General features: G+C 44.4%; 3 protein-coding genes across 14 annotated transcripts; all 3 read left to right on the top strand.

The window, feature by feature from the left end:
• Positions 1-385: 385 nt before the first annotated feature.
• On the top strand, positions 386-5040 carry LOC109752762 (bidirectional sugar transporter SWEET6b). 6 transcript variants are annotated; one of them, XM_073503358.1, is made up of 11 exons: positions 386-696; positions 853-1248; positions 1319-1420; positions 1525-1668; positions 1753-2431; positions 2578-2683; positions 2779-3256; positions 3358-3574; positions 3702-3863; positions 4411-4530; positions 4651-5040. In XM_073503358.1, exons 7-11 carry the CDS (start codon positions 3177-3179, stop codon positions 4810-4812), a joined length of 741 nt encoding a protein of 246 aa, XP_073359459.1. In that variant the 5' UTR covers positions 386-696; positions 853-1248; positions 1319-1420; positions 1525-1668; positions 1753-2431; positions 2578-2683; positions 2779-3176; the 3' UTR covers positions 4813-5040. The 6 variants fall into 6 exon arrangements, with proteins under 6 accessions (XP_073359459.1, XP_073359458.1, XP_040251607.1 ...); XM_073503357.1 differs by having other exon boundaries at positions 2821-3256; XM_040395673.3 differs by having other exon boundaries at positions 1319-1404; positions 1480-1668.
• Positions 5041-10767: 5727 nt separating this feature from the next.
• On the top strand, positions 10768-14135 carry LOC109752768 (uncharacterized). Of its 6 annotated transcripts, none has more exons than XR_012188920.1 (7): positions 10768-11821; positions 11966-12157; positions 12643-12739; positions 12856-12957; positions 13208-13299; positions 13432-13461; positions 13604-14135. XR_012188920.1 is itself a non-coding variant. In XM_045231938.2 (7 exons), exons 1-5 carry the CDS (start codon positions 11740-11742, stop codon positions 13221-13223), a joined length of 567 nt encoding a protein of 188 aa, XP_045087873.2. In that variant the 5' UTR covers positions 10768-11739; the 3' UTR covers positions 13224-13299; positions 13432-13461; positions 13604-14135. The 6 variants fall into 6 exon arrangements, 3 of the variants coding, with proteins under 3 accessions (XP_045087873.2, XP_045087876.2, XP_045087872.2); XR_012188921.1 differs by having other exon boundaries at positions 12856-12953; XM_045231938.2 differs by having other exon boundaries at positions 12594-12716; positions 12800-12953.
• Positions 14136-20258: 6123 nt separating this feature from the next.
• LOC109756236 (bidirectional sugar transporter SWEET6b) lies at positions 20259-22768 on the top strand. Of its 2 annotated transcripts, none has more exons than XM_020315091.4 (6): positions 20259-20423; positions 20561-20996; positions 21098-21314; positions 21442-21603; positions 22150-22269; positions 22383-22768. In XM_020315091.4, exons 2-6 carry the CDS (start codon positions 20917-20919, stop codon positions 22542-22544), a joined length of 741 nt encoding a protein of 246 aa, XP_020170680.2. In that variant the 5' UTR covers positions 20259-20423; positions 20561-20916; the 3' UTR covers positions 22545-22768. The 2 variants fall into 2 exon arrangements, with proteins under 2 accessions (XP_020170680.2, XP_073359460.1); XM_073503359.1 differs by having other exon boundaries at positions 20299-20423; positions 20564-20996.
• The last annotated feature ends 3391 nt before the right edge of the window (positions 22769-26159 follow it).

Below are 26159 nucleotides of genomic sequence, written 5' to 3' on the forward strand. Positions count from 1 at the left end.
AAAAACAGGATGCTTCCGAGCCATCCGAAAGAAAGATCTGATGGCCCCAAAGGCGATCGATGAGTGCAAAAAGATAAGTCGGGTGAATGGAAATGTTTTCCTTTATTATTCGATAGAGATATAGATGTATGTATAGATTATTATTATATTATATGAATATTATTAATACAATATATTTTTAGGTATAGATATGTGCACTTATATTAGAGAACGGAGGAAGTGCGGTTGAATGACGGGTGTCCAACCACGTGTCCACAAACCCTCGTAACCACATTTTGCCGTCCAACTTTCTTGGGCCGGATTATCTAAATAAAAAACTATCTTGGGCCGGCTCTAGTTGGAGAAGCCCGGCCGTATGTCTGAGTAGAGCCGACAGCAGAGCCGTATAGTTGTCTCAAAAAGAAAAGAAAAGAAAAAAAAAGCAGAGCCGTATAGCGGAGCTACCGAGAGGCAGAAGCCGAAAGCAAGTGAGCTGAGCGCAGGGGGACGGACGCGACGATGGTGGTGGTGGCGACGGCGAGCCCCGGCGGGCCGGAGGCGCTGCAGGTGCGCGAGGTCGAGGACCTCCCGGCGCCGGGGGAGGGCGAGGTGCTTGTCGGGGTGGCCGCCGCCGGCGTCAATCGCGGCGACACGGTCCAGTGGCAGGGCCGGTACCCGCCGGCGGCCGGCGCCTCGCCCTACCCGGGCGGTTAATTGGTAAAGTGCACGCAAAACCAGCCTCTACTTGCACTCGTTCCGGTGTGCATATCAGTTATACATCGTGCAGTTATACTCGTTCCGGTGTGCATATCAGTTATACATCGTGCAGTTATCTGACCTTATATATCTTCGTTTTCTATTTTTTCTACACAGTTGTGGTACCTGTTGTTTTGCCTAGTACTATTTGAGATGGAGCAGGAGTACATCAGCACGCTGGTACTATTTGAGATGAAGCTGGAGTACCACAGTTTGGATTGCTAGCAGCAAAAGCTGTGTGCTAAAATTAGAAGACCAAGAAGACACTATATCGATATTTAGCCTTCTCAGCGGTGCTTGTTGCAGTTTACTTGACACTAGCAACCATCCACACGCTGGATGATGATCTGGTGGTAGAAAGCTTGACGGAAGAGGAAGAGAAAAATGCTTTGAATGCATATATGGTGTAAGCAGCACACCTTCTTTGCTCCTTCTTTGGTGGCATAAGGCAACTATGTTTCCTCACACTTATCTGAATATATCAGTGGTACATTATATGCAATATTGGACCAGGTACATTATCTTTTCATGCTCTTGGTCGTCAGTCCATGGGACCATCAGCTGACAACCGCATCTTGTGCAGATTGCATATACAGTGATGTTTCTCTGACGGGCAAGCTTCAGAGTTTCAGTTCCTACTTGCCAGTTTCATCAACGGAGCAACTCAAAGTAATGAATTACATCAGTGAGTTCCCTTACCATGCTAATTTTGGCAGTCTTACATTCATTACTTGGATTCTGCAGGACCATAATTCTGGGAGTCTTGCATTCATTACTTCGATTCTGCAGAACCATGACAGTCAACCGTCAGTTTTGCTGTTGGAATTCAGAACTTAGCTGTTGCATCCAAAACATATATCAGTAATGGAAGCACATGTCTTGCTGTCCTCAAGGAGCTGCACAGTTCTTCATAGGGACAATCTATCCGAAAAGGTCCGTCGGTAAATTCTTTCCCTTCTTTTAGAAAAGGAAAAAAATAATACTCTAGAACCCTACTAAAACACTGATTTGTTCCAGGCTATTCACTGATGCGTGCACTGGCTTCCCAGTGACTGCACATCTCCGTGGTTCCGTTTCACAAGGCTAACAATTTTTACCAAGTAGAGTACTGCTAAGTTTCATTTTGTTCCAAACAGTGTGCCAATTCACATGGACCAAGCTTATATGTGGTACTTCCAACCCACAAACTAAACAGATTTCTTAGTTCAGATCATACTTTTATGTAGGAAAAGGCTAGCACGGCTCTTAAGAACCCTAACCAATGCTGCTTTGGTTTTACAACTTTCATTGCTTCTAACATCCAAATCAAATTGTTGTTACACACATGTTTGCTGTATAGATGCACTAAAAAAAATCCTAAATTTACTTTCTTGTAGAATTGCATTTTTCTGGTTGTAAAAATAGGATGAGCAGCAACTTTCTTGTCAACATGATGGCCTCCTGAAAATAATTTAGACCCGTCCATCACTTATTTATGAACTACTTTTCAGTGTCTTCTATCGATGATAAGTGAGCTACTTTTTCCTTAGAGATCACCTTCCCATTGACACTAACTTGTATAGCACACAGTTTCCCTTCCCAATGCACTCGTAATGCATAGATAGTCCCTCCTAATCATCTTGTGTTCGTTTTCTGTCAAGATTCAGATCGAATTTCTGACATCAGAGACACGTATTCTGTTAATCAGGTGCTGAAGGTAAGATCAGGACACAAAAAACATATTGGACTTAATAATTAGCAGTTCCATTTTGATATACTGTGCGAAAACACTTATTATCCAGGAATCTAGCTTCATGTAAGCATGCAAAGTTGATTTTTTACATCCAATTTGACCAATTGCAGAAAAAATCAATCCTCTCCACTTGAAGGTAGGTGATGCACACAGATTTCTTCTTACCTTGCAAGCGCCGTTGGATGAAGACAGTAGGCATAATCATGGACAAACGCAGTGAGTGCTCAACCCATCTGTACATACGCTGCACTTTATGCCCCCCCTGCCGCTGCCATCCTTATCTTGCCTCTCCTTGATCTGGCTCCTCACAGTGCCGTCTTGCTGTCCCTCCTCGGCTTGCCTCGATCTTGCAGGAGAGGAGGACATTGTTTATTTGCGTAGGACTGTCGGGGGATAATTGGATCGAGTAGGAGTTGTTACGTGGAAGAGGAGTAGCTAGCTGGGCGATCCTTTGGCTAGGTGATGAGGAAGAAATTGACACGGCCGGCCGTTGTATGGGAGCACGGCCAGAGATGGACTTCGATAAGGTCTGCACCCAAATCAGAAAGTTTGGCCACCCTTAACAATATCCTCATCGGACATAACTTGGGGAAGGCGAAGGCGTACCCCCTACTATATAAGCTCCGCCACCCACGCCCCAAACAAATCACAACCAACCTTCCTCAAGTCGTTTGTTCCCCCGAGCAATCGATCGATCTTGCTGAGCATCATGGTTTCCGCCGACGTGGCCCGCAACATCGTGGGCATCATTGGCAATGTCATCTCCTTCGGCCTCTTCCTCTCCCCTGTGTAAGCCCTCTCCTCCTCTTCCTCTCGGCAATGTATTCATGGATGGAAGGTGGTTGCTAGGGCATGAATCTGACGCTCGTTTTCTGCTTGTGCGTACGCAGGCCGACGTTCTGGCGTATCTACAAGGCCAAGGACGTGGAGGAGTTCAAGCCGGACCCCTACCTGGCGACGCTCATGAACTGCCTGCTCTGGTTCTTCTACGGGCTCCCTATCGTCCACCCCAACAGCACCCTCGTCCTCACCATCAACGGCATCGGCCTCGTCATCGAGGGCGCCTACATCATCATGTTCATCATCTACGCGGCCAAGAACACAAGGGTACGTACGTGCAACCCTCCTAATGCCCCCTCATCCGGCCTACTGTCTCTTTTCGGCGTTAGTTTCTGTACAGAAGATCCTCCTGCATGCCCCTAACCCATGCCATGTGCCTGTGCTGTGCGTGCAGTGGAAGATGCTCGGCGTGCTCGCCATCGAGGCGGCGTTCATGGCTGCCGTGGTGGCCGGTGTGCTCGTCGGCGCCCACACCCACGAGAAGCGCTCCATGATCGTAGGCATCCTCTGCGTCATCTTCGGCTCCATCATGTACGCCTCCCCGCTCACCATCATGGTACGTACACCACCCCAACTTATGGATCGTCGACCCGCGATCTTTGATAACCGCTTTAACTTGTTAGTTCAGGTGGCTAATTAATCTGCGTTGTGCACGTATGGTGTGGTAATGATGCGTTGTCTAGAAAAATACCTTCCTATAATTTATTTTTAAAGTTCTAGTAGATGCTTTTGGCACATCTCAATTTGTTAAGTAGTACACCTTGTTTGTTGTGATTCTGCTTGAAAATCTATGTCCATCTAAAAGATGCACCCACCTTTCATGTTTTAACGTTCGTGCCAAAACCCTGTTAAAAAGAAGTTTGAATTGAGTTGTTCACCTCTCACGCACCCAAGTTCTTCTACAATATGCTACATCATATATTTTTAATCAAAAAAGCCTACGGTTATTTCTATCTCAATGGTAAACTTCCTTTAAAGGATGAATTACTAGCTTAGGCTAATTGTTAATAACGGACGCTTTTACCAACTAACGAGTGTACTAAATACTAATATAACTCAAAAATTTAAGATGAAAGTAGTAATATTGTACTGCTTATTTGCAGGGTAAAGTGATCAAGACCAAGAGTGTGGAGTACATGCCATTCTTCCTGTCGCTGGTAAACTTCCTCAACGGTCTCTGCTGGACGGGCTATGCGCTCATCAAGTTTGACATCTACATCACGGTATGTACATAGACATTGGATAAAAAAAAGTCACAAACCCATCCAGACTTACAATCAAGAATTCCTCAGCGTGGTTCGATCTTCGATCTAACTGTTATGTCCTCTTTAAATTCTGTGCAGATCCCCAATGCCCTTGGTACAATCTTCGGCCTCGTCCAGCTGATCCTCTACGGGTACTACTACAGATCGACCCCCAAGAAGGGCAAGAACGTCGAACTGCCCACCGTCCTCACCAAAAACGCCGTTACCAGTGGCGACGTCTCGGTCACCATTGAGAAATAAGCTTGGCGTGGTTTTTAGCCCTAAAGATTTTGAGTAGTTAATACCGGATGATACTTCAACAGGTCTGATGTTAATTAGTAGTACTTTTTGTTAGGTAGTAGAGTCTGAGATTGCCTTTAATTTTGTGAACCATTGTCGTCTGTCCGAGACTACAGTGCAAATTGCAAGTGTATAATATAAATACCAATGCAGCTGAGTTATCCCAGAGATATATTATGACACCACGTATGCCTGCCTGTTTTCAATCTGCTCTTACGTGATGATTCAATTGATTTGTTAATTACAGTGTGTGATGGCTTTGTTAAATTATTTTATGCAATATCCACGGTGTGTTTGTATTATGTTTCAGGCAAGGTCCTCTTTTGTTTTCTGCACAAAAACACCCAAAGGACATCTTATTGGTGATGCAACTTGAACCTGGTGTGACCGAAAACGAAACAGACTTAACCTGATGACCGGTTCAGTTGGATGGTCCTGCTCTTTTCCCGTGAGGCTGCTTGTTGCCACATCGACCTTTTTTTTTTGCGGGGAAGTATGACGCTTTGAGTCCATGCTAGAAATATTTTTCTGAATCTTGTAACATGTAATTGTTTGTCATATATATTTCATTAGTGTGTTTGATCGCATGGTTTCTACTATATAGACAAACTTTTTCGTCAAGAAAAATGAATTGAGTATAGGAAGAGCTATGCTCAAATTAGATAGCCCACCAACTTGTGGCTGTAACTAGTAAGAACCCAGACCTTTCCATTAAGGGAAATAAAATAAAATCCAACTTGAATCAACATCCAAACAAGCAGCCCAGGCTAGCTAAACACATCCACGCTAGACATCAGACCGTGTTTTAATATCCAAGAGCAAGGTTTTTTTTTATCAATTTATTTTCTTCGTATTTGAATGATCTAGAGTCATCTAGCGATCATTACTATATGAATCCAATTAAATTATGTTTGATCAATGATCACTTATAATATGTTAGGTTTTGTTCCTGAATCATCATCATGTCTACTAGAATTAGGAAACATGATTCTGGTCTGCAAAACAAAGGGTGGCAGTTGAGGCTCGAACTCAAACGAGTGCCCTTGATAGATATTTAGTGAGACTCCCAACTTGATTATGAAAATCACACTGCAGATGTTAATGTTGATGATGGTGGTGATGATAATACAATGGGAGGTTGAGGCTCATGATGCAGAAATTGATGTCTTGAAGATGATATAGTACGAAGATATGATTGAAGATTATATTCCAAGAAATACTAGACGGATGGTCCTTTTTGGTAGAACATGAGGTTCGTTCATTGCTTTGCGATCGCATTACGATTTTAGCATAGTATTTGATATATGCCTAAATAAGGTACAAATAAAACAGAATGGAAATTATATAATAAAGTGACAGTATGGTTTACGCATATTAATTCTTCTGTTATGTGAATTGTCCAATATTTTGGGCCAGATTTTGGTTTCTACCCGAGGCCCCAAATTTCTGGAGATGGCCCTGCTAAACAGCCGATGAATCCGGCCGAAGACCGATAGCATTAAGTGAGTTGGTTTCTAGCCCCGCACAGCTCCAAGCACTTCATTTGCCACCTGTTCAATGAGGCTTACTCCCCATGCAATAGATATTTGTTGACCTCCTTTCTCTACAAAAACAACCAATAGTGAATCCAATATCCAATTAGTTTGATCACAACAGACACATCATGGGGGAGAGGAGTAGGAAATTTGGGGGAGGGGCGGTTGCTACGGGTGGGACAAGATCGTGGGGAAGATTTTTTGTTTTGTTTTTTACCGACCGCGGGCCATAGGCTAGCAAGGGTAGAAAATTTTGGAAAAGACTGAAGGAAATGGTATATTTGACATAAACACATGAAATATATTTAGGAAATTAGAGTTTCTTTTAGTGTGAATACGTTTGTCGGCCCGTACGACTATGATTGATACTTGTGGGCCCGGAAGACCAAGGTCGTTACTTGTGGGCCCGGAAGACTAAGATCGTTACTTGTGGGCCTGAACGACGAAGATTGGTATTTGTGGACCAGGATAATACATGCGAGGCCGGACAACTAAGGTTGGTACTTGTGGGTCCGGACGACTATGATCAATACTTTCAAGGCCGGACGACTATGAGTTGTTCCTTCGGGAGGTACATGGGAACGAGAGCCCCCTAGAAGCCACTTATATACTCGATGAGGCTAGGGTTTATAGAGAGAGAAATCCAATCTAGGGCTGCCGCCGCATCAACTTGGAGGTTAAGTTGGTCGCATGGTATAACATCGTCAGTAGGACCTCGGTTAGGTTTTCAATATGGGCAACTAGGTGGGTGCTTGGCGGGTCAAAAAATCCGACCTTCCCACATGACTCCCATATCCGATCATAAACAGAGGGTTGGCCATCCAATATTGCAAGCCTACGAATCCCATATATCATCTCATTCAGAAGGGTTTTGCTGTAGTCCTCGTAAGCCTGACCTGACATGACATTATTGCTAAGGTCAGTTGTCGGGCACCCGAGCTGCGTCATCGGATCCGGGATTGTGACCAGGTCTGATGTAAGGTTTTCTTACTCGCCCTGATCCTTATCTTAAATCGGCTTTGGGATGGGCATGTCTTGCTGTCCCTCGATCTAGTCTGACACCCAACACGAGAAGGCCAGCTCCCCACGAGAATTCGTGGTATACTCCAAGTTGTCAAATCTCATAACCTAGCTGAGAGCAAGGTTCTCAACCTGGCCTAGATGGCCGGTTGAGTCAGTGAAGAGCATGATGCCCCGAAAACAAAGATCTGGCCTGGCATAAAGGTCATGCTAGAACCCATCTGCTCACCCATGTTGATCGCCATTGATTCGCGGTGGCTACGTAGCGAGACCTGCATGGGCCACCAATGACAGGGTCGATTCCTGTGAATCTCGGGTAGGGGTCCCGAGATAGTAGCCTAGATGTGATGATAACATTGGATGCATGTTTTACCCAGGTTCGGGTTCTCTCATAGAGATAATACACTATCTCCAGTTTTTTGATACTACTAATTTGTGACGGAGTACAGAGTATAGGTTTATCTTCCTCGAGATTGTTGATGTCATCTACGAGCCCTACCACCCTGGTTTATATAGTTACCATGGGTTCTAAGGTTATGGATAAGTCGACTATGTATATGGTAGATCGTGGTATTGACGACATCTAAGTCTTTCAAGTATACACCAAGTCTTCTAAACATTTCGTCTATGCACCATGGGCCTTTTGGAGATGGGCCGTTAGTGAACCGACACGGAGGTCCTTGACTCGGCCCACCTGGTCGAGAGACTGACATGGTGAGTACCCACTAGTCCAGGACACCATAACCTGAACCTAGCAGAGTTTCTCGAAACTCGGGCCAACCAGACAAGGATGATGAGACGCCTCTTTGTTTACTGTTTGCGGAGATCACATGGAACTTCTAGATGACACGTAACAAGATGGTTATTTAGTGTGTTTTCTTAGAGGGGGCAATTGACTCTATATTCAAACTAGATGACACCGTTGCGCCCATGGTGCAAAGAGCGAGAGCGAGCCGAGTATTCAAACCATGTAATTGAGAGTGATTGAGAACCAATATTATAGATACTTAGGTACACATTGTGTTATATATCCTATTACATTGTAAGCATGATAGCTCAAAAGAACTTACATTGGCTTTATTATAAAGAAATTATATTAGTAGATATGCATCATAGATATATCGCTTGTCCCGAAATCTTTGTCCGAGTCTCGTATCTACCGCCAGCAAAAATGGCCAACACATGAAGGCGATGGGCACTGGGAGAGGTAGATACAATGTTTTTTTGGGGGGGGGGGGGGTTCAAACAGAAAATATGGATGTTTGAGGGGGACAAAAGTCTATATTTTTCCTAATCTTTCACTAATTTTTTTCTTTCACATAATGCCATGGCCCCTGCAGCATACAACGTAGCTCCGCCGGTAGCGATGGTATTACTCCCTCCATTTCTAAATATAAGTCGTTTTAGAGATTTCAATACAAACTATATACGGATGTATATGAACATATTTTAGAGTATATATTCACTCGTTTTGCTCCGTACATGGTCCGTATTGAAATCTCTGAAAAGACTTATATTGAGGAACGGAGGGAGTAGGTAGAGTCATTGTTGCATGTCCCATCAGTATCAAACATGATTTCATCTTTTAAGCAGCTCTTCAAGCTGGGTGTGTTTGGTGGGCTGTTGTTAGTGAAAGTGGAAAAGGATTTAATAATTACCCATTGCGCCCCTGGCGCAAAAATGAAGAGCAAACCAATTATCCAAACCATTATATGTGCAACTAAGAGTGATCTAATGACCGATATTGAAATTCCATCTTTACACATAACAAAGCATATGTATTCCACCCCAGCAACAATTAAAAATCCCCTGGTAAGCTTGCATTTCTCATATACCCATAAGTCTTATTTACAATATAGCTGCACATTAGGATTTTTTGTGTTTTACATTACTACAAAGAAATAACCACATATGATATTATCTTACTGTTAAACAATAACTCGATAGCATGAATATAAATTATATATGACCAAGTCATAATTTCATAATATAAAAGCAATAGGCTGGTCATAATTTTACAACATCAATATAAATATACATGACCCGGTCATAATTTCACTATATAAAAAGCAAGCAGCAGACTAATAATAGTGATAGCCTGTTTTCGAGATGGCGGTAATAATTACAACACATTGTAGCATGGATTCCTCAAAACCTTTTTTCTTCGGAGTAGAATACAATGAAGTGGTATATCCCATTGCCTTCATAGGATTTCTTATCTCAGTTGGAGTGTGATTCCTTGTTCCTATTCATGGATCTTTATGTATAACTTCGGTCCTTCCTTTAACTGGCCGTGGAAAAATGTAGGTTAAAGTGCTGCACCTCGTCGGTGTGGTAATTCTTGTTTGTTGTACCAAATAATGCTCTCCTTGTGTTCCTCCAGTCTATCTAGCTATATAACAATGCTCTCCTTGTGTTGGTTTCTGCCGGAAGTTTATATAAAGGATTGTCGATAGTTAGTCTGATAATCAAATAAGATCATGCAAATGTATATTTTGGAGGGTTGTTCTTAACGGTAATGACCAAGATAAAATACAACAATGGGAAAATATTGTGCGATGCTATCTGGGAGAAATATTCTGACTATGAGCCAGTCATCTAGGAGCCATAGCAATTTTTAGATAAGTAAAATATGGATGTCGGATTCGTAATCAGGAAAACAACAACCAAAATGCCCTGAGCGCTGACAGAGCTGCGTTTCCCCCTCGATTCTTATTTCTGGATAGGAGCCATAGCAATTTGAGATAAGTAAAATATGGATGTCGGATTCGTAACAGGTTAATAGTACACAAACCAACTGAGACTAGGACTCCGTCATGTAGGAGCCATAGCAGTTTTCACTATACTAATGCTGACACGTATAATTTACATACTACAATTTACAATTTGACAAGTGAAAAATGGCTACTCCAATGGTTGTGCATATATTATCTAATAAGTGAAGTTGCCAAAAAGTGAAGTTGCCAAAGTTCAGTGTCAATCTTTCTTGTGCACTCATATGCTCACCCAGATTCCAAAATAACAAGAAGCCTAAATCATACCAAGAACTTTGGTTGTGAAATTCAGTGGCCACATCTCTTCTCCAAATCTGCAAAAGAACATAGTGAAATGAGGAAAATTCAGTAGTAGTATTTCATATTATCTTTGAAAAACTTGCTTTAGTTACAAGCAAGGGAGATGACATGCCACAGCATGAGCTTTCATTTCACCGTTTTATCTTTACCTAATAATAAAGAGAGTTGGGCTTCTGCCCGTCGTCGCGCGCGATTTTGCATTAAAGCCCCTCGGTTTCTATGAAATAATCCGCAATCCCTGTTTTAGTAAGTCCGTATATAACGTTACATTTTGCAGAAAACCCCCTGTATTCATTAGATTTGCATTCGCTGTCCTCGTAGTCTTATCCATTTCTCTGGCGATGGAGATGGCGATGGCGACGGCGACAGGTTTCTCTGGCGACGGCGACAGGTTTCTCTGGCGACGGCGACGGCGATGGGTTGAGGGCTGCGGGGACGCCGCGGCGAGGTGGGGCAGTGGCGGTTGTGTGGCGAGGCGGGGCAGTTGCTGCGGAGACGGCGCGCGGCGAGGCGGGGCAGTGGCGTCGCCGGGGAGGATGGAGGACGCCGGAGCAGAGGACGACAGCTCCCGCCGTCGCTGCTGTCCGCGCACGCCCGCGTGCTCGCCTCCGTCCGCGCCCGCGCCGGAGCGCTGCTTTCTGCGCGCGCCCGCGTGCTCGCCTCCGTCCGCGCTCTTCAGCTCGCCTCTGCCCTCCGCGCCCTTCAGCTCGCGTCCTGCCGCGTCCTGCCGCGTCCCAACCGCGCCGGGAGACCGCCTCTGCCTGCCGCGCTTGCCTTTGCTCACGCCCTGCTGATCCAAAGAAAGATGGAGCCAGGGCGTGAGGGAGAGAGGAAAGAGAGGACAAGGGGCACAAGGTGAGGGAGGCAGTCGCCGGCGGTGGCGGCTCCGGTGACCGGCCGACGTGCAGGGAGACGAGGGTCCTGTTGAGGCGGCGGAGCTCGGTGCGGGCTGGTTCGTCCTGATCGAGCCTCGGCTCTCCCGAGGCGTGCGGTTGCGGGCTTGGATCTGGGTGATCCTTCTCCCCCGCCCTCCCCCTCCATGGCCAACGGCACGAGGTGCAGCGACCTCTTCCGCCCCCCGCGATGGCTCCTCTCTATCCCCCGACCAGCACCCTCCTCACCCCTTCCCCACTCCCGGGCCCCGGCTGATCCCCAAGGCTGCCCCCTCCCTCTCTCATTTGATCTGGTCCGGACGATCACTGGACCGAGCTCGATACCACATATTGTTGGCCATCTCACACTCTGGTTGCAGCAATTGGATGTGCCCTGTGAAACCTGCAACATTTGAGCATTGCAAGCGGCGGTATGGCAGTCTGAATCCTGACGTTCTTGGGAGTGCAGGTGAGGACAATTCTAATTTGTTAGCTCCAGACAACCGACAAAAGAATATTGTTTTCCATTCACGTGTTGCCAATTTTCTACCCCGTGACTAACTTGCAACCTTCGAATAACCTTGTTAGTTCTAATAGGTTGAGCGTTTGTTAGGCCAGGTTTGCAGAAGAAATTGGGGGGCTCAAGTCTGCAATCAAGGGAGTCTGCATGGTGTTCTCTATTGTTTGATGGCAAGGTGCTCGGGAATGAGCCACTGGCTAAATCGTTTGGTGATCTCAAGGATGTGCTCTCTGATGTGGGAAACGTGGTCGACGACAAGCTCTGACTACTACAGGCTCCAACAAGGTATAATTAATTTAGTTGTGGTTTTATATTGCAAAACACGGTGAAATTAGAATTTATCCGAGTTTCTTTGTTTAGGTGGTGCTGTAGAAATAGCAATGTCGATGCTACTGTCAAATGTTTTGTTCAATTCGTACGTGCTACTAACGATGCACTCGATCTGCCTTTGCTCGGTTCCTGAAAATTGCTACGTTGATTTTGTTTTGAATTTGCAAGCATGTAGATTAAATCCAAATGGCCAATGATAAGAAAATATTAACCTTTTATCTATAGAAGTGTACACCGAAATATCACCAATTTGCCAAGACTACAGATTTTTGTTAATCGCATTAGATAATTACGGCTCTTTGGATTAGTCTTCAATCGTAATGCTTTGAAAATGCAAGCAATAGTTCTATATACCTTCTAATCACTGGGGTGCTTGTGTTTTCCTTACCAGAATTGTTATTATCTTCATGCTTCTATTCTGAACCAATAAACATGAACAGCTACAAGAAGCATCTTTCCATGGAGCTTAAATGCCTTTTCCAATACATAGTTAATCAACCGACAAAAGGATTGGGTACTGAGCTTCTTGTACTTGAGGTTTGTTGGCTATGTCGAAACTTTCTTGTCGTCTGAAGTTTAAATTGATGTACCATGTAGAAACTCTTCAGCAAATGGCAAATGTACAGTACACTGAGAACATGACTGATGAACAGGATGCTATGTCAGGAAGTGAAACGTTGCGGCTTCAAGGAGTGAAGAAATTGGATTGGGATCATGGAGTATATCAAACGAGGATGCAACTCATGTTCGTGTAGGTAGTCATTCAGACATTTATTAACTCTGTAGCAAATAGTTCACATGGTAGAGCTAGCCGTGGTGCAGAGGCTAGATAGTTTTAGTATTCAGACTTTCAGTTGCTACTAGCTCTACTCTGCTTTGTCCTTTCGTAATGGCAATGTAGCAGCTGTGTGATACGTTTGCAACATGGAGTCTTCACTGCATATTACCTACTGGAACCGATATGTGTTTGTCGACATAAAATTCTAACCTGAATTTGCTATTCAGGTGGCAAATCCAATAATTGATGTACTGTATTTGCATTTTGCAAGATAATTTGGCTGCCAAAGTGCTACATCGTATCTCACTGGACCTATTGAGTAAGTGGTAATTTTTCATTTATATATCATTCAGATTTCTATATGCACTGTTCATAGATTCCTGGCATTGTCCAGTTACCAATTTTCGTAAGGGTCATACTTACTGGACCATGGCACACCCTTCCAATGCAGGTTGCTTCCATGACCATACTTCAAATAGGGGTATATTAGTTTGCCTCTCATCATCAACTTTGGACCCTCTTTACGTGGGCATTTTTTTCAAAGCGTACTTGTATAAAATAAACTGTATTGGTTTTCAGTTTATATCAGTCCATGGTTTTGCTCACATCACAAATTTTGACAGCTAGACAGTTCCCGAGTTCGGTCCAACCGAAACACTGCATTTATCTTTCTCGATGAGTATGGCAGAATCCAACATCCATTCAACCTCTAAATTGGGGCTCCATGGCTACCAACCGATGGAGCAAGACTGGAGACCACCCTCTTCTCCTCCAATTTGGAGCTCGATGGCCGCCATTCAACAGGCGCTGTCGTCGTTGCCTCCTCATGCCTCACCTGGGAGAGCACAGACGCCAACATCACCCACGACCCGCCGCATGTTCGGTCAACAAGCTGTAGTTCAATTAGGTCTGTTCCTCCTCTTACATGCAGAGCCTGGGAAGATCATGGTCTTCTCTCATTCTCTTGTGAACAATATATACACTGTAGGTATGCGAGAAGAAATATTGTATTGCTTGGAAAAAGATATGCGAAATTACCAGGCATCAATTTGACCATGTTTACAAGCTATTAGATGTGCATTTTTAAGATGCGGTAGTCATACTTTGTACTGGAATTTGACTTATAATTCTATTGCATAATGCCTTTATATTTTCTCTCTCATTTGAACCATAATGAAGATGATAAGGTCAAATTATTTGAGGTGACTCATCCTGGTTTATTTTCTCATTATCATATAAAGTGCCAAATATCAATATTGTACATTTGCTGCCAATATTTTACAAATTAGCTTCAGTTATTTATTGTTGTGCATCTATTTTTTTTTCTTGAGATGCTTCTATATATATTTGCTGCCCACGGCCCTTTTGTTGGTTACTTAATAATAATTGACATGTTTTTTTTCTATATCTCACTCTTTCTTGGTGTTCCTGTTTTCTGTAGAATCAGCATGGTATATTTCATAGTTGATGCAGTTCTACCGTTGTAGGTGTGCTTTTCTGGTACAGGGAGGAGAGTTCTACTTCTTTTTAGAACATACAGTATATATGGAAGTGGTATTGCCTATGCCCGTGAAATTGTTCTATTTTTTTTTGTAAAGTGTGTCACAAAGTAACAGTGATGTATTGCCTATGCCCGTGATATTGTTCTAACTTTCAGGAAGTGGTATCGAGGAATGTGTTTCTTGATGAAGGATCAAGGCAGATAGTTGAAGTGGAACATGCAAAAGTATGAAAATTCGTGGGCAGTCTGCTGCTTCTTTTAGGGGAGGTGATGGTGGTTCCTTTATTGGTATCAAATGATAGTTACACTGTTTATGAGATTACATTGAGAAAAGCTCAGGGTTCATTGGCCCAATTACAGTGGTTTTTACCATAAAAATAAAAGCTAACTAGCTCTTTTGTCATCTTATTCGCTTCTCTTCCATGCTGCTTGCATTTGATCTTCCAATTTGATTTACAATTTAAGCATTAGTTTGTGAAACCGACGGATTGATGAAGCGCATAGGGGTCGGGGGAGAGACACAATGCGATAGAGAAACTTTAGCGCTTGTTTCGACGCACATTCATTCCTCGCCCTTTCTCTTCGGCGAAGCACATACCTATACGTGCTGTAATCTAAGCATCACAGAAGTGAATTATAACTTCGAAATTGTTAAAAAAAATTCTATAGGAAATAACCCGTTAGTATTTGATTGAATAGCTCTGAACCAGTTACTATTTTTAAAATAGGACGCCATGTTCAAGTAGAAGGCGGCAGTCTCCATCCATGTTTTCTCCGGGTCCCATTTTGTCCCGTTGCATCGCACGGGCATTTGTGCTAGTAATACAAACATTCATATAGGGTGTGTTTGGTTGTCGTGCGCTATAGTACCCGCATTGCATACACTTCTTCACTCAACCTGGCTATGCAAATGCAGCCTCAAATGCACCATCTGCATGTTGTTTGGTTGCCTGCATGCCGTCTTGCTTGCATGGGCAGAACCACACTGCCTGGTGTTTGGTTGGCTGCATGTTAGTGGACAAACCCAAGGCATGGTGTTTGGTTGTATGCAACGCCTGGTGTGTGGTAACCTCTTTGGCTAGTTGGTGAGGTTACCAGCACACTTCGGCACAACCATGTAGCACACATCATAAGCAGAGCAGAGTAAACAGAGGATCAACTACTTAAGAGCATATTTCAGATAAGCAGTACCACACTTCATAACAGTTCTACGCATAAACCGTAAACATAAACAGTTCAAAGCAGATTCGATAGTACTTAGGGAGGCCCCGACCCTACTCCTTGGCGGCGAAGGCTTCGTCGTGCTTCCCGCACTTGTTGACGACCTCAATGCCATCATCGTCGAAGATGATGACCTTGAGGGTGTCGGGAGTGAGGAGCTTGAACGTCACCATGTAGCCGATCTTGATCTGATGAACGACTGCGTAGGTGGCCCGACCCTGATCCAGGGTCACCCGGCCGTTCATCAGCTTCACCGTCACCTTCCAGGAGCAGCCGGTGTTGTTCCTGAGCTTGAACTCCGTCGGCGCCGCGACGAAGTGCATGGTGAAGTCCAGGGGCATGGGGATGCACTCAAGCTTCGGTGCAAGGATGACCTTGCTGAACTGAGTTGGGCCATCCTCCTGATGGTAGTGGCCGTAGTTGCGGCGCTTGTTGCTGGGGGGGGGGGGGGGGGATCCTCCATGCCCTCGTCGTCGCCACCCTCAGGCGTCTTCAGGTCTTCTCGGCGGTGGGCGGCAGCACAACCTCGTCAGGCATTGGGTGAAGGGGCTGCTTGCCCTTGTTGTCAACGGCCGGGAGCACCTCATTGCTCTCCTCGATCTGCACACAATTCATGGAGTCATGCACAACACAGAGTTCATGGCTTATTGAAGAGCATGTAATTAAAACGACATGACTGTCACTCTTCTCCTACTCTCCATTGCCCCTATATTTACTCACCCTGCCCAGCACTACTTACCGACCCCCTCTCTTCTCTCACTGTCAACCTTCCTCCTCCCCATCGCCATGAGCTCTAGCTCCAGCTCCAACGCCAACCCCTTCCCTTGGGGTATTGGCTGGAGGGCCTTCTTCCTCGGGTGGTCGGCTGGTGACCGCACCAAGTTCGAGAACACCATGGAGGTGTGCTCGAACTTCGGCTCCATGCCTGAGATGCATAAGGAATCTAATGCAGTGCTCATGAGGGCCACTGCACAAGAGCTGAAGACGCTGATTCCTGACCCAGCGAAGGGCGCGATGGCAGTTGACATCATTCGCTGGGTCATGAATCAGGCCGTCTCCGACGATGCTAAACAGAGGAAGAAGTGGTGCAAGTACAAGAACTACTGGGCTCCTAATGACCGCCGTGCCGTAGTGTACTGGGAGACGGCTATCGCGCCGCCGCCGGTCATCGGTGGGGAGCCTAAGGAGGAGGAAGAAGCGGTGCAGATGCCAGCGAGGGCGCCGAAGCCAGGCCGTCGTACCTGGCAGATCGACCTCGACTCCGCCAAGGACGACGACGACGACCCGCCGGTCCACACGGCGATGAAGAAGAAGATGAAGGCCAGCGGCTCGACCCGCCGCTCCGCACGGCGGTGACGGTCGCCGCGGTGAGCCGGTGTCCGTTGTGTACCCCCAATCCCCCTTCTACATCCGCATCTACCTCTATTCCGATCTTGCATGAACTAGTTTGAAGTACTATGAACTCGCATGAACTTGTATGAACTACCTCTACATGCTTATCTACCTCTATTCCCTTCCCCTCCGCCATGGATCGAATCTATCGCCGGATCGAACGGGAAAAAGTACTGCATGTCGAACAGAGAGAAGTGCTTACCGCCATTGCCGCGGGCCAAGTGATGATCCGCTCGTCGGTGATGGAGTCCGGTGGTCTTCTTGCTCTGCTCCGATCCGCCACCGCCGGTGAGAGTTGGGAGAGTGGGGGAGAGTGGGGAGAGGGAGCGGTGAGGGGCGGTGAGGCTAATAACTGTCGGCGCTTCAGGAAGCAACTCGGCTTCTCGAGTGTGGCTGCGCGCGTGCAGCCACCACCGCCCACGTGCACTGCTCGGGCCTGGCCCTGGAGAAACTTCTGATTCGTACGTTCCCAGGGAGCCAGGCCCAGGAGTGCTTTAAGGTTCGTGCCATGCGGGCTGAACAGTGAAAGCAGGCAACCAATCGGCCCGTTTTCGTCCCGCGCGAGCCAGGCCGGGCCTCATGCAGGCTACCAAACACGCCCATAGGCATGACTAAACTACATATCAACCAGATTTTGTTCAATCATCAATTCTACAGCCCAGCCGTTGCTTCTGCTCTTTTTTCACTCTAAACTCGCTTCACCTTTTGCAATTTTGGAAGAATGTGTAGCTTTTTAACTCTAATATCCAAAATCCTGTATAATATAATGTTCATAACAGCACTACGCTAATTAGTCCCTCAATCATATCTAGTGCCACATGATTTCCAACTCTAAAAAATGGCCTCGTCAGCAATCCTTCCTAATGAACCCAAAATAATTTTAAATTATGTAACTCGAGTCAGTGTGAAGCCATATGGAACATCAAGTTGTACACTGAACACCCAACTTGCACATAATGCCTACAACCCAAAGAGTGACAGAAATCTCATCTTACCATGTGCACGATTATAGCAAGTAAATCAATTCAAAGTAGATTCTCTTGGTCAGTACAATCTTGCGTAGTGAATCAAGAAGCCTAGTAATGTGAAATCATGAATAAGTCAATTGAGAAAATCCAGTGTGTACATTGGACTTTCTACACATTTTAAGACAGTATGTTGATTAGTGCAAAGCTGGAAGCACAACAAGATTAGAAAAAATCCACACCTTCAAATTTCTTTTGCCCCTACAACTAAAAAATCGTCAACAACTTAGGAAATGTGTAAACAAGATACACAACAGATGTACAAGGCTCTTGTGTTTTATGGTGCCATCATAAAACAATAGGCATTCCCTACTAGATTCTTCTTGATAAGTTTAGATGCATCAAAGAATAAATGGCTATCACTACATGAAGTGTAGGAAAGTACTAACTAAAATTATAATAAAAATAGAGATCGTGTCTCATGGCCTGCCGGACAACGCCATATGATGCTACTGTCTGCTTTATCAACCATCCAATTGGTAGATGGCATAATTATTTGTGAAACTAATTTAGGATAATTAGCAGGCCTCTTGCCACTGAATTCCTTTCTGAATGATTCCCTTACAGCAGGACCAAATCTGGCTGCATAACTTTTGGAAAGCCGAATAGTAATCTCTTCAATAAGAATCTGAGAGTGATATCTTCATATCTGTTAATACAATCCTTGTGCAGATGTTCCTGACAACATCTTGTACATCGAACACACACAGTTCAACCATATATATATATATATATTTCCACATCAAGGATTTTGTGACATCATACATCACTGCATCCTTACACAAGCATACTTGTAGGACAATAACCAATCTGCAGTCATACATATAAGTTAGATATTGGAGTTCCCCGATACATCTGAAATACAAACACACTAATTACTCGAATTCTAGAATTACTAACCTTAGAGGTGGGAACAAAGCTTGTGATCAACATTGCGATAGACAGCAGCAACCATAGGAGCCGTGTTGCATAAAAGAATTTACAGATTCAGAATTTGCCACTCAGAAGTGAGATTGACATATTTAGCAGAGAACATCTCATTCATAAATAGAAATTTTGATTTAGACACAGCTCCACCTCCTACTCCTGTTCATCTGTAGCCGTCAACAACTCAAAGAAGATGACGAAAAGATAGCAATCGGTACTAACTGAAGAACGTAGGATGGAACTGAACAAAATGACAATATTGTGCTTCTAGCACACAGAATTACAGAACTAAACATTTGCTTCTAGCACAGAAAAACAGAATTCTTTAAACATAAGATAATTGCCTAATTTTCTATGGAACTTGTGCTTTGGTTCTTGATCCTTTCTTCGCATTATATAAGTCTAAAATTATGTAATACAATGCTATGAAGTAAAATATACCCGTTTCATCCTTCTCAGTTCTGCTTTATTATTCATCATTCAGTGATCATTACTTTTCTCCAAAGCAAGAGCTTGTATTATTTTTACCATGAACACAATACGCCTTCTAATATAGGAGGTCATCACTAATCATCCCATTCAGGTATAGCAAACATAAATCGCTCTACTCACTAAAGAAGAGCAGAGAAGAAAATAGATCACTCAAAAATACAGAGGTATAACTATAGAAATCCAACGACTGACAACTCCCAAGATATGTTGGTAAAATAACTCCTGATATGCTGGTAAAATAACTTTTTCCTTGAGATATGTAGGCCCATAAATCATATCTTTAGGTTGCAAAATAACTTTCTCGTAGAATTGCATTTTTCTGGTTGTAAAAATAGGATGAGCAGCAACTTTCTTGTCAACATGATGGCCTCTTGAAAATAATTGAGACCCAGCCCGTCCATCACTTATTTATGAACTACTTTTCAGTGTCTTCTATCGATGATAAGTGAGCTCCTTTTTCCTTAAGAGATCGCCTTCCCACTGGCACTAACTTGTATAGCACACAGTTCCCCTTCCCAATGCACTCGTAATGCATAGACAGTCCCTCCTAACCGTTTTGTGTTCGTTTTTTGTCAAGATTCAGATCGAATTTACGACATCAGAGACACGTATTCTGTTAATCAGGTGCTGAAGGTAAGATCAGGACACAAAGAACATATGGGACTTAATACTTAGCAGTTTCATTTTGATATACTGTGCGAAAACACTTATTTTCCAGGAATCTAGCTTCATGTAAGCATGCAAAGTTGATTTTTTACATCCAGTTTGACCAATTGCAGAAAAAATCAATCCTCTCCACTTGAAGGTAGGTGATGCACACAGATTTCTTCTTACCTTGCAAGCGCCGTTGGATGAAGACAGTAGGCATGATCATGGACAAACGCAGTGAGTGCTCAACCCATCTGTACATACGCTGCACTTTATGCCCCCCCTGCCGCTGCCATCCTTATCTTGCCTCTCCTTGATCTGGCTCCTCACAGTGCCGTCTTGCTGTCCCTTCTCGGCTTGCCTCGATCTTGCAGGAGAGGAGGACATTGTTTATTTGCGTAGGACTGTCGGGGGATAATTGGATCGAGTAGGAGTTGTTACGTGGAAGAGGAGTAGCTAGCTGGGCGATCCTTTGGCTAGGTGATGAGGAAGAAATTGACACGGCCGGCCGTTGTATGGGAGCACGGCCAGAGATGGACTTCGATAAGGTCTGCACCCAAATCAGAAAGTTTGGCCACCCTTAACAATATCCTCATCGGACATAACTTGGGGAAGGCGAAGGCGTACCCCCTACTATATAAGCTCCGCCACCCACGCCCCAAACAAATCACAACCAACCTTCCTCAAGTCGTTTGTTCCCCCGAGCAATCGATCGATCTTGCTGAGCATCATGGTTTCCGCCGACGTGGCCCGCAACATCGTGGGCATCATTGGCAATGTCATCTCCTTCGGCCTCTTCCTCTCCCCTGTGTAAGCCCTCTCCTCCTCTTCCTCTCGGCAATGTATTCATGGATGGAAGGTGGTTGCTAGGGCATGAATCTGACGCTCGTTTTCTGCTTGTGCGTACGCAGGCCGACGTTCTGGCGTATCTACAAGGCCAAGGACGTGGAGGAGTTCAAGCCGGACCCCTACCTGGCGACGCTCATGAACTGCCTGCTCTGGTTCTTCTACGGGCTCCCTGTCGTCCACCCCAACAGCACCCTCGTCCTCACCATCAACGGCATCGGCCTCGTCATCGAGGGCGCCTACATCATCATGTTCATCATCTACGCGGCCAAGAACACAAGGGTACGTACGTGCAACCCTCCTAATGCCCCCTCATCCGGCCTACTGTCTCTTTTCGGCGTTAGTTTCTGTACAGAAGATCCTCCTGCATGCCCCTAACCCATGCCATGTGACTGTGCTGTGCGTGCAGTGGAAGATGCTCGGCGTGCTCGCCATCGAGGCGGCGTTCATGGCTGCCGTGGTGGCCGGTGTGCTCGTCGGCGCCCACACCCACGAGAAGCGCTCCATGATCGTAGGCATCCTCTGCGTCATCTTCGGCTCCATCATGTACGCCTCCCCGCTCACCATCATGGTACGTACACCACCCCAACTTATGGATCGTCGACTCGTGATCTTTGATAACCGCTTTAACTTGTTAGTTCAGGTGGCTAATTAATCTGCGTTGTGCACGTATGGTGTGGTAATGATGCGTTGTCTAGAAAAATACCTTCCTATAATTTATTTTTAAAATTCTAGTAGATGCTTTTGGCATATCTCAATTTGTTAAGTAGTACACCTTGTTTGTTGTGATTCTGCTTGAAAATCTATGTCCATCTAAAAGATGCACCACCTTTCATGTTTTAACGTTCGTGCCAAAACCCTGTTAAAAAAAGTTCGAATTGAGTTGTTCACCTCTCACGCACCCAAGTTCTTCTACAATATGCTACATCATATATTTTTAATCAAAAAAGCCTACGGTTTATTTCTATCTCAATGGTAAACTTCCTTTACAGGGTGAATTACTAGCTCAGGCTAATTGTTAATGACGGACGCTTTTACCAACTAACGAGTGTACTAAATACTAATATAACTCAAAAATTTAAGATGAAAATAGTAATATTGTACTGCTTATTTGCAGGGTAAAGTGATCAGGACCAAGAGTGTGGAGTACATGCCATTCTTCCTGTCGCTGGTAAACTTCCTCAACGGTCTCTGCTGGACGGGCTATGCGCTCATCAAGTTTGACATCTACATCACGGTATGTACATAGACATTGGATAAAAAAAAGTCACAAACCCATCCAGACTTACAATCAAGAATTCCTCAGCGTGGTTCGATCTAACTGTTATGTCCTCTTTAAATTCTGTGCAGATCCCCAATGCCCTTGGTACAATCTTCGGCCTCGTCCAGCTGATCCTCTACGGGTACTACTACAGATCGACCCCCAAGAAGGGCAAGAACGTCGAACTGCCCACCGTCCTCACCAAAAACGCCGTTACCAGTGGCGACGTCTCGGTCACCATTGAGAAATAAGCTTGGCGTGGTTTTTAGCCCTAAAGATTTTGAGTAGTTAATACCGGATGATACTTCAACAGGTCTGATGTTAATTAGTAGTACTTTTTGTTAGGTAGTAGAGTCTGAGATTGCCTTTAATTTTGTGAACCATTGTCGTCTGTCCGAGACTACAGTGCAAATTGCAAGTGTATAATATAAATACCAATGCAGCTGAGTTATCCCAGAGATATATTATGACACCATGTATGCCTGCCTGTTTTCAATCTGCTCTTACGTGATGATTCAATTGATTTGTTAATTACAGTGTGTGATGGCTTTGTTAAATTATTTTATGCAATATCCACGGTGTGTTTGTATTATGTTTCGGGCAAGGTCCTCTTTTGTTTTCTGCACAAAAACACCCAAAGGACATCTTATTGGTGATGCAACTTGAACCTGGTGTGACCGAAAACGAAACAGACTTAACCTAATTACCGGTTCAGTTGGACGGTCCTGCTCTTTTCCCGTGAGGCTGCTTGTTGCCACATCGACCTTTTTTTTTGCGGGGAAGTATGACGCTTTGAGTCCATGCTAGAAATATTTTTCTGAATCTTGTAACATGTAATTGTTTGTCATATATATTTCATTAGTGTGTTTGATCGCATGGTTTCTACTATATAGACAAACTTTTTCGTCAAGAAAAATGAATTGAGTATAGGAAGAGCTATGCTCAAATTAGATAGCCCACCAACTTGTGGCTGTAACTAGTAAGAACCCAGACCTTTCCATTAAGGGAAATAAAATAAAATCCAACTTGAATCAACATCCAAACAAGCAGCCCAGGCTAGCTAAACACATCCACGCTAGACATCAGACCGTGTTTTAATATCCAAGAGCAAGGTTTTTTTTCATCAATTTATTTTCTTCGTATTTGAATGATCTAGAGTCATCTAGCGATCATTACTATATGAATCCAATTAAACTATGTTTGATCAATGATCACTTATAGGGGGTGTTTGGTTCACGGACTTTTTAGTCCCAGAGACTAGAAAAAGTCCCTAAAAAGTCTCTAGAAACCAAACGGGAGGGACTTTTTTACATGGACTAGAAAAAGACTCTACTATAGAGTCTTTTTTGATTAGTCCCTGGGACTAGAAAAGGTCCTAGGACTTCTGAACCAAACACCCCCATAATATGTTAGGTCTTGTTCTTGAATCATCATCATGTCTACTAGAATTAGGAAACATGATTCTGGTTCTGCAAAACAAAGGGTGGCAGTTGAGGCTCGAACTCAAACGAGTGCCCTTGATAGATATTTAGTGAGACTCCCAACTTGATTATGAAAATCACACTGCAGATGTTAATGTTGATGATGGTGGTGATGATAATACAATAGGAGGTTGAGGCTCATGATGCAGAAATTGATGTCTTGAAGATGATATAGTACGAAGATATGATTGAAGATTATATTCCAAGAAATACTAGACGGATGGTCCTTTTTGGTAGAACATGAGGTTCGTTCATTGCTTTGCGATCACATTACCATTTTAGCATAGTATTTGATATGCCTAAATAAGGTACAAATAAAACAGAATGGAAATTATATAATAAAGTGACAGTATGGTTTACGCATATTAATTCTTCTGTTATGTGAATTGTTCAATATTTTGGGCCAGATTTTGGTTTCTACCCGAGGCCCCAAATTTCTGGAGATGGCCCTGCTAAACAGCCGATGAATCCGGCCGAAGACCGATAGCCTTAAGTGAGTTGGTTTCTAGCCCCGCACAGCTCCAAGCACTTCATTTGCCACCTGTTCAATGAGGCTTACTCCCCATGCAATAGATATTTGTTGACCTCCTTTCTCTACAAAAACAACCAATAGTGAATCCAATATCCAATTAGTTTGATCACAACAGACACATCATGGGGGAGAGGAGCAGGAAATTTGGGGGAGGGGCAGTTGCTACGGGTGGGATAAGATAGTGGGGAAGATTTTTTGTGTTGTTTTTTACCGACCGCGGGCCATAGGCTAGCAAGGGTAGAAAATTTTGGAAAAGACTGAAGGAAATGGTATATTTGACATAAACACATGAAATATATTTAGGAAATTAGAGTTTCTTTTAGTGTGAATACGTTTGTCGGCCCGTACGACTATGATTGATACTTATGGGCCCGGAAGACCAAGGTCGTTACTTGTGGGCCCAGAAGACTAAGATCGTTACTTGTGGGCCTGAACGACGAAGATTGGTATTTGTGGACCAGGATAATATATGCGAGGCCGGACAACTAAGGTTGGTACTTGTGGGTCCGGACGACTATGATCAATACTTTCAAGGCCGGACGACTATGAGTTGTTCCTACGGGAGGTACATGGGAACGAGAGCCCCCTAGAAGCCACTTATATACTCGATGAGGCTAGGGTTTATAGAGAGAGAAATCCAATCTAGGGCTGCCGCCGCATCAACTTGGAGGTTAAGTTGGTCGCATGGTATAACATCGTTAGTAGGACCTCGGTTAGGTTTTCAATATGGGCAACTAGGTGGGTGCTTGGCGGGTCAAAAAATCCGACCTTCCCACATGACTCCCATATCTGATCATAAACAGAGGGTTGGCCATCCAATATTGCAAGCCTACGAATCCCATATATCATCTCATTCAGAAGGGTTTTGCTGTAGTCCTCGTAAGCCTGACCTGACATGACATTATTGCTAAGGTCAGTTGTCGGGCACCCGAGCTGCGTCATCGGATCCGGGATTATGACCAGGTCTGATGTAAGGTTTTCTTACTCGCCCTGATCCTTATCTTAAATCGGCTTTGGGATGGGCATGTCTTGCTGTCCCTCGATCTAGTCTGACACCCAACACGAGAAGGCCAGCTCCCCACGAGAATTCGTGGTATACTCCAAGTTGTCAAATCTCATAACCTAGCTGAGAGCAAGGTTCTCAACCTGGCCTAGATGGCCGGTTGAGTCAGTGAAGAGCATGATGCCCCGAAAACAAAGATCTGGCCTGGCATAAAGGTCATGCTAGAACCCATCTGCTCACCCATGTTGATCGCCATTGATTCGCGGTGGCTACGTAGCGAGACCTGCATGGGCCACCAATGACAGGGTCGATTCCTGTGAATCTCGGGTAGGGGTCCCGAGCTAGTAGCCTAGATGTGATGATAACATTGGATGCATGTTTTACCCAGGTTCGGGTTCTCTCATAGAGATAATACACTATCTCCAGTTTTTTGATACTACTGATTTGTGACGGAGTACAGAGTACAGGTTTATCTTCCTCGAGATTGTTGATGTCATCTACGAGCCCTACCACCCTGGTTTATATAGTTACCATGGGTTCTAGGGTTATGGATAAGTCGACTATGTATATGGTAGATCGTGGTATTGACGACATCTAAGTCTTTCGAGTATACACCAAGTCTTCAAAACATTTCGTCTATGCACCATGGGCCTTCTGGAGATGGGCCGTTAGTGAACCGACACGGAGGTCCTTGACTCGGCCCACCTGGTCGAGAGACTGACATGGTGAGTACCCACTAGTCCAGGACATCATAACCTGAACCTAGCAGAGTTTCTCGAAACTCAGGCCAACCAGACAAGGATGATGAGACGCCTCTTTGTTTACTGTTCGCGGAGATCACATGGAACTT

The sequence above is a fragment of the Aegilops tauschii genome, chromosome 7 (assembly GCF_002575655.3).
Source record: "Aegilops tauschii subsp. strangulata cultivar AL8/78 chromosome 7, Aet v6.0, whole genome shotgun sequence".
NCBI classification, from domain to species: domain Eukaryota; kingdom Viridiplantae; phylum Streptophyta; class Magnoliopsida; order Poales; family Poaceae; genus Aegilops; species Aegilops tauschii.

Excerpts from the sequence above, each read along its gene's own strand:
- LOC109756236 (XM_020315091.4), top strand. The coding sequence starts at position 20,917 with ATGGTTTCCGCCGACGTGGCCCGCAACATCGTGGGCATCATTGGCAAT. Across the intron at positions 20,997-21,097 it reads GGCCTCTTCCTCTCCCCTGT|GCCGACGTTCTGGCGTATCT; the intron begins GTAAGCCCTCTC and ends GTGCGTACGCAG. Across the intron at positions 21,315-21,441 it reads ACGCGGCCAAGAACACAAGG|TGGAAGATGCTCGGCGTGCT; the intron begins GTACGTACGTGC and ends CTGTGCGTGCAG.
- LOC109752768 (XM_045231937.2), top strand. The coding sequence starts at position 11,740 with ATGTGCCCTGTGAAACCTGCAACATTTGAGCATTGCAAGCGGCGGTAT. Across the intron at positions 11,822-11,965 it reads TGACGTTCTTGGGAGTGCAG|GCCAGGTTTGCAGAAGAAAT; the intron begins GTGAGGACAATT and ends AGCGTTTGTTAG. Across the intron at positions 12,717-12,799 it reads TCAACCGACAAAAGGATTGG|AAACTCTTCAGCAAATGGCA; the intron begins GTACTGAGCTTC and ends TGTACCATGTAG.
- LOC109752762 (XM_073503358.1), top strand. The coding sequence starts at position 3,177 with ATGGTTTCCGCCGACGTGGCCCGCAACATCGTGGGCATCATTGGCAAT. Across the intron at positions 3,575-3,701 it reads ACGCGGCCAAGAACACAAGG|TGGAAGATGCTCGGCGTGCT; the intron begins GTACGTACGTGC and ends CTGTGCGTGCAG. Across the intron at positions 3,864-4,410 it reads CCTCCCCGCTCACCATCATG|GGTAAAGTGATCAAGACCAA; the intron begins GTACGTACACCA and ends GCTTATTTGCAG.